Here is an 8147-nt window from a genome sequence, read left to right as displayed (position 1 = left end):
CAAATCCAATATCGGAGCAGGACGTTATGAGCGAATTCATGAAGCCTGTCAAAACTGCTCAGAAACACAAAATGATCGGTTCGGGTTTAGCAAAACGATCGGTTCGGCATCGCAGAAATTGAAAAATTGCTTAGAAAGTGTAACCGATCGGTTTGGCTTTGCCGAAACGATCAGTTTGACCCCTAAATTCGGGAAAACTTCCAATTTTGTCCAAACCGAAGGAAAATAAGAGGGGAAAGTGATGAGGACATCGATCAAGACATGGACGATGACGAACAAAACCCGAACGAGAAGCAAGACGATGCCATAGACGATATAGGAGGAGAAGAAGTGAACACCGAGCTTACCATGCCAACCATTCCCATACCTCCACTTACAAGACAAAGGACTCGAAGCCTACGTTCAAAGATCAATGCATATGTCGAAGAATGGCTGATCAAAACATCCGACAAGGGGCCATACAATGCAAAGGACACGATAGCGGCAAGAAGCACAAAACATTGCAATGTGATGTCGATCTAGGGTGTGATCTACTCTTGTTTTATTTCCTAGACACAACTACCGCAAGTGCACGAGTCAATCGTAGTACCTAGGGTCGAACACAAGGACACGAGGGTTTTTGCAATAACAATTCTAGAATTTATTCGGTATCGGTCGAGGCGATAATTTGGTTGATGGTGATGACAATTAAATTACTGAAAAATGCTAAACAACGAGTTTAACACAATTGAATTAAGACATTGTAGGTTTCGGAATTTTTCGGGTTATGTAAGAATTGGATCAAATGATGTATCTTGATAACTGATGTTACGGTTAGGGAATTCAAGTTCAGGTTGTAGGGGATTACTCTCTCGAATATCTCCTCGTTTCCTAAGAACTAAAGTTTACCGACCTCTCGGTTCTAAGTAAACTAAAATTCTCAAGATCATTAAGTATTCTATCATAATTCCTAAACGATGCAACTATCTCTCGATGTAAGGATCGTTTAAGTGAACGAATAATTTCTGAATTTAATTTTCATATCTCTATGCAAAATTAAATTCTAAACTCAATTACTTATGTGGCCAACATAATTCATAGCATTAAAATCTATTCATTCAATCTTAACCGTAATTAACAAAGTCTCAAAATAATTTAAGCACACAATTTTACATAACCCTTTTAAATCTCTAACCTACAATGATGAAATTATTTACATGCCATATAAATCACAGAAATAACAATCCAACAAGAATTCATGGATAAAAGAGATGGGAGAAGAATTCTAAGTATTTTTGCAGTTTGAACCGATCCCTCCCCTGTACTCTTTTCTCCTTGAATGTCTCTTGAATCCACCGAGAGCTCTCCAAAAATCTGATTCACAAAACCCTTTCTCTCAGTCTATGTGTCTCTCTCTGACAAATGCTCCGCTGTATTTTGTTTTGTTCCCCCTCCTATCGTCGATGGCTTCTCTTTTTAAAGAGGCATAAAGAGAATGATAATTGTCTTCTTCATCTCCTTTTCTTTTGCAATGGCACTAATCACAGAGAGATTGTCGGACCGAGCAAGTGGATGGCGGCTAATCATGTCTTCTCCTTCTTTTTATTTTATATATTATATATATAGATATATATGCATACACTTATCATATATAATATATACATGCATCAAGTTGATATTTGTAATTATGCATACACACACGCACGTATTATATATATACAACGTATGTATACCATACACACTATATATAATTATATACCTATACAAATATACATAGGCATATATTTCTATATAATTATATACTAAAATACACGCATTAATATTTGCATATATATATTAATACATCTGTATATTATACTTATATATACGCATGCATCATATATGCATGCTATAAATATATAATATTATATTATATCTATATATGTATCTTACATAATATTTATATATACATACATACTGTATATAGATACACCTATTATATGACATAAATATAATTATACACACAATATATATATATATATATATATATACGTTATATTCATATATATAATATACATATACACATATACTTATTTACATGTTCTATTATATATTTTATATAGGTAATATATATTTATATATAGTGTATATACACACGACATATATAATTACACATATGATATATATATAGCCCAGTTTCAACATAATTTTTCGGTTGCTTCCACACGCGTTCCATTTTTCCTGCAAAACATGAAAAACATCGAATTCGATGTAAAACTATACAAAAAAATATATATAAATATATAAATCTTACAAAATATGATATATATCTATACAAAAATATATAAACATATATGTGTTATCACGCGTTCCATTTTTCCTGCAAAACATGAAAAACATCGAATTCGATGTAAAACTATACAAAAAAATATATATAAATATATAAATCTTACAAAATATGATATATATCTATACAAAAATATATAAACATATATGTGTTATCACAATGTCTTGGAGTTTGTGTTGTCCAACACTTAAGATTTCGTGGACTAACACCTGGGCTACTAAAAAGATATTTGAAGAATGTATTCTCAATAAATGGGCTGAAGAACCAAACCCAAAGAGCCCAAACATATTCTACACAAGTCCAAGAAGATAGCAACCCATTGGAGAGGATATGGTGCCACCTTTGAACCCAATTTCGGCCCACCTTTATCAAGCACGAATTGGGGATGTTTTCTACATTATTTCAACCTCATGAAGAGCTTCTTTAAGCCTCCTAGCCATTGCAAGACGTTGCACATCCACTTCCACCAACTTTCCACTTTTTTCTTACTTTATGGTGTCTTGTTTTCCATTACCTTTCTTTAATGTTTTGTTAGCTCCACCTTATGCACGAATTTCTCTTGCTTTCTTCTGTGTTTCAAGCCTATTTAAAGGCCCTTGTATGTCAAGAGTGAGCAGACTTTGAATTGATAAGAAATCGAGTTGCATTTTGCTTCTTCTTCTTGGTGTGTCCGAGAGTATCGCCTTCTGCGCATGTGTGTGTGTGTCACCCTTATGCAAGGTCAAAACGTGGTGGATTCAAGGTTGGTTTGGCTTTTTGAATCCTCTTTCATACCCCTATCTTCCATCAAAAATTGGGAATCATCCGAGTGCCCTTTGGCCTGGAACTTCCCTTCCATCTATCACCTAAACCGAGTGCTCTCGAGTGCTCTGTTTTAGTCCGATTTGCAGATTGTTTTTGAGGGATTCCGAGAGCCCTTTGGCCTGGGTCTCCTCTTAAATATATATATATAAATACCTTAGTGAGTCTCCAAGTGTCCCCTGGTCTTGAGCTAGCTGCTTTCGTTACCCAACGACAACATAAGTCACGCACGTACAAACCGCATTTCACCGAAGGAAACGAGTGAGGCTTCCTTGGTTCCGTGCATATATCATTTTTGGTATCAGAGCCCTTTTCAAGGACCACCCTAAGGTAAAGTATCTCTCTTTGTGTTTTACTTTCATTTTAATTAGATTTCACCGTTTTGCTTTGAAGAAAAACCGAAAACCACAAAAACACTCCCACCGGTGAAGAGGTAACACTACATCTCTTCCTACTTTGTGTTTGCTTTGTGTTTGTGTTTCGTTTGTGATTCTTTTAATCAAAACTCTTTGAGAAAATCAAAATAAAGAAGTAAGAATGTCGGGAGAAGGAGAGACTAGCCATGCCGCGTTAGCACAAATCCTACAAGACATACAAGAGCGGTTGGCACGTCTAGAGGAATCACCAAGGAGGTCGGAACCTACTCGGGCCAGCCTTCCACGCCGTGAAGAACCTTTACGAGAACGAGAAAGAATCCCTGTTGAATGTCCTCCAAGACGTAGAGAAGGCAGGAACCACGTCCCAATTGTTGAAGATGATGATGACGACGATTTCTATCGAGAACAACAACGTCGTGCAAGAGAACACGGTAACGATCTAAAATTAAAATTACCTACATTTGCTGGTCGTGTTAACCCGGATGCCTATCTCGATTGGGAGAGGCGGATGGATAATATTTTTTAGTGTTATGAGTATTCGGAGCACAAGATGGTGCAATATGCTGCGGCACAACTCACCGACAATGCACTAGCATGGTGGGATCGTGAAGTAGCGGAAAGGAGGAGAGCACGCTACGAACCAATTTCCACATGGCGTGAGATGAAACTTATGATGAGAAAAAGGTATGTTCCACCTCATTTTCATCGAGAGTTACAGAAGAAATATCGTACTCTAGTGCAAGGATCTAGGTCGGTGGAAGATTACTTCGAAGAATTTGAATATCTTCGGAACCGATGGGAATTGGACGAAAGCGAGGAAGCGGTGATGGCACAATTTGTTAATGGACTGCAAGAACGAATTTCTCGCAAGGTAGAAAGATTAGTTTACCATGAGTTGCAGGAACTACTTCATATGGCAATACAAATTGAACAACAAATCAACAAGAAGCAAACTCGGGTAAACCGAGCTCGGATGACCGCACCGAATCCTCCGACACACCGACCCGAGTACAAGGGCATTTCCACCGATGTGAGCCGACCAAGTCTGGACGAAACTCATGTTAAGTCCAAGGGGAAATCCATGGCTACTTATAAGGAGGATACAAAGGTAAGTAAATCGAACACTACTAACCTCCGAACTCGAGAGATTGTTTGCTACAAGTGTAGGGGACGTGGACATTATGCTAAGGATTGCCCGAAAAATCGAGTCATGATCCTCACCGATGCGGGAGAGTATGAATCAATGGACGAGGATGAAGTTGAGAAAGTACAAGAAGAGATCGAATACCCGAATAGTGGTGAGTTATTGGTCACGAGACTATATTCCACAGTCGTTGTACCGTGAGGAACAAGGTATGTGGTTTAATTATTGATAGCAGTTCTTGTACTAACGTTGCGAGTGCCTACATGGTAAAGAAACTAGGGCTTGAAACCGAGAAGCATCCTCATCCGTACAAGTTACAATGGCTTAACAACCAAGGTGAACTTAAGGTAAATGAGAGAGTCAAAGTTTCATTTAGCATTGGGAGATACCAAGATGAAGTATTATGTGATGTGGTTCCAATGCAAGCCGGACACATTCTTCTTGGACGACCATGGCAATTCGATCGAGAGGTGAAACATGATGGTAGGACTAACCATTATTCATTCATATATAACAAACGTAAGATATCGTTGGCTCCCCTTAGTCCATCGCAGGTTCATGAGATGCAAGTGAAGTTGTCAAAGGAAGGCGACGACAAAAAGACAAGTTTTTATGTAAAACCGAGTACGGTAAGTAATGCGTTAGTCAATGACCGCTTGGTTTTACTAATGTTGTTCAAAGATGCTTTGAGTACAGGCTCCGAACAGATTGTGCACCCTCCGGAGATCACAAGACTCTTGGAATGTTTCCAAGACATTTTCCCCGAGGAGACACCCGCGGGATTGCCACCAATTCGAGGGATCGAGCGTCAAATTGATCTCGTACCGGGAGCACCTCTACCGAATCGTCCCGCTTATCGTATGAATCCCGAGGAAACTAAAGAACTCCAAAAGCAGGTACAAGAGTTATTATCTAAGGGTTATATACGCGAAAGCTTAAGTCCTTGTGCAGTGCCGGTTTTGCTCGTACCGAAAAAGGATGGGACGTGGCTACGTGGCGCATGTGCGTTGATTGTAGAGCGATAAACAACATCACCATCAAGTACCGTCATCCCATTCCACGACTAGATGATATGTTAGATGAGTTGAGTGGAGCAACCATGTTTTCAAAGGTGGATTTAAAGAGTGGTTACCATCAAGTACGTATGCGTGAAGGAGACGAGTGGAAAACCGCATTCAAAACAAAACAAGGGTTGTACGAATGGCTCGTCATGCCTTTTGGCCTTACCAATGCCCCAAGCACGTTCATGAGACTCATGAACCATGTCTTACGTGCTTTCATCGGTAAATTTGTTGTTGTTTATTTCGATGATATTTTGGTTTATAGCAAATGTTTTACCGAACATGTGACACATCTTGAGCTCGTGATGGAAACTCTCCGTCGAGAGAAGCTATACGCGAACCTCAAGAAGTGCACATTCTGCACTAATGAAGTTGTTTTCCTAGGATTTGTTGTGAGTTCGCAGGGATTAAGCGTGGACGAAGAAAAGATCAAAGCTATTCGAGAGTGGCCCACACCAACTACCGTTGGCCATGTTCGAAGTTTCCATGGCTTAGCAAGTTTTTACCGTCGTTTTGTGCGAGATTTCAGCAGCCTTGCTGCACCCCTCATGTCTATCATAAAGAAGGACAAGCCTTGAAGGATAAGCTCACAAGTGCACCCGTCCTAGTCCTCCCGGACTTTGACAAAGTCTTCGAACTTGAGTGTGATGCATCCGGAATTGGCATAGGGGCCGTGCTTATGCAAGAGAAGCGTCCCGTGGCGTTCTTTAGTGAGAAACTCAATGGAGCCACTCTTAATTATCCTACATATGACAAAGAACTATTCTCGTTGGTTCGAGCTCTCCAAACGTGGCAACACTATTTGTTGGCCCGTGAGTTCATCATCCACACCGACCATGAGACATTGAAACATCTCAAGGGTCAATCAACACTCAAGAGGAGGCATGCTAAATGGCTAGAATACATCGAGACTTTTCCGTACGTGATTAAATACAAGAAGGGCAAAGACAATGTGGTGGTCGATGCATTGTCAAGGCGACATGCCGTGATTACGATCATGGAGGCAAAAATGCTCGGCTTTGAGCACATTAAGGAGTTGTACCGTGATGATCTGGAGCTTGGGAATATTTATAAGGAGTGCACTAAGGGAGCTCACGGACTGTTCTACAAGGAGGACGGTTATCTCTTTCGGGAACAACGACTATGCATCCCGAAATGCTCGTTGCAGGATCTCATTCTACAAGAGGCTCATGGAGGAGCTCTCATGGGACATTTTGGTGTCGAGAAAACACTTGTGATGATCAAGGAGCACTTCTTTTGGCCGCATCTCAAACGGGATGTCGAACGATTTGTCGCTCGATGCATTATATGCCATCAAGCAAAATCTAAGACACACCCGCACGGTTTGTATCTTCCTCTTCCAATTCCATTTTGTCCTTGGACTGATTTATCAATGGACTTTGTTCTTGGACTTCCAAAAATCCAGAACAAAGATTCCATTTTTGTTGTTGTGGATAGGTTCTCGAAGATGGCACACTTCATTCCATGTGCAAAGGCGAATGACGCTTCACACATCGCCGACTTGTTCTTCAAGGAAGTGGTTCGCTTGCATGGGTTGCCAAGAAGTATTGTGTCTGATCGAGACTCAAAATTTTTGAGCTACTTTTGGAAGACATTATGGAGAAAGCTTGGGACAAAGCTCGTCTTCTCAACAACTTGTCACCCGCAAACCGATGGCCAAACCGAAGTCGTAAATCGAACATTGGCTGCATTACTTCGAGCAACAATAGGAAACAACCTCAAGAATTGGCTAGAGTGTCTACCACACGTTGAGTTTGCATACAACCGAGCAACGCATTCCGCCTCAAAGCATTCGCCTTTTGAAGTTGTCTACGGTTTCAACCCATTGACACCGCTAGATATGTCACCAATTCCAAACCAAGATATGATCAGCCTTGATGGGGAGAAGAAAGCGGATGCTATCAAAAAGTTACATGCCAAAGTTCGTGATAACATCGCAAGAAAAACCGAGCAATACACACGACAAGCCAACAAGGGACGTAAGAAGGTGTCATTTGAAGTCGGGGATTGGGTGTGGCTGCATCTTAGGCCAGAAAGATTCCCAAACAAGAGGAGCTCAAAGCTAGCCCCAAGAGGAGACGGACCATTCCGCATCTTGGAGAAGATCAACGACAATGCCTACTGCTTGGAGTTACCGGGTAAGTATAATGTCTCTTCGTCTTTCAATGTAGCTGACCTACTTCCGTTTGATGCAGGAGATTCAGTTTTGAGGGCAAAACCTTTGAAAGGGGGAGGCAATGATGATGACATCGACCAAGACATAGACGATGACGAACAAAACCCGAACGAGAAGCAAGACGATGCCATAGACGATATAGGAGGAGAAGAAGTGAACACCGAGGACAAGGGGCCATACAATGCAAAGGACACGATACCGGCAACAAGCACAAAACATTGCAATGTCTTGGAGTTTGTGTTGTCCAACACTTAAGATTTCG

General features: G+C 40.5%; 1 protein-coding gene across 1 annotated transcript; it reads left to right on the top strand.

The window, feature by feature from the left end:
• Positions 1 to 2399: 2399 nt before the first annotated feature.
• Positions 2400 to 5601, top strand: LOC104810260. The gene is made up of 2 exons (XM_010536458.1): positions 2400 to 4781; positions 4900 to 5601. Exons 1-2 carry the CDS (start codon positions 4034 to 4036, stop codon positions 4911 to 4913), a joined length of 762 nt encoding a protein of 253 aa, XP_010534760.1. The 5' UTR covers positions 2400 to 4033; the 3' UTR covers positions 4914 to 5601.
• Positions 5602 to 8147: the final 2546 nt, after the last annotated feature.

Source organism: Tarenaya hassleriana, unplaced genomic scaffold (assembly GCF_000463585.1).
Source record: "Tarenaya hassleriana unplaced genomic scaffold, ASM46358v1 Cleome18, whole genome shotgun sequence".
In the NCBI taxonomy this organism is placed as follows: Eukaryota; Viridiplantae; Streptophyta; class Magnoliopsida; order Brassicales; family Cleomaceae; genus Tarenaya; species Tarenaya hassleriana.
The sequence above is the reverse complement of the archived record's forward strand: the minus strand, read 5'-3'. Positions and strand labels throughout refer to the sequence as shown.

Bases quoted from the DNA above. Each gene is read 5' to 3' on its own strand.
- LOC104810260 (XM_010536458.1), top strand. From the start codon at position 4,034: ATGGTGCAATATGCTGCGGCACAACTCACCGACAATGCACTAGCATGG.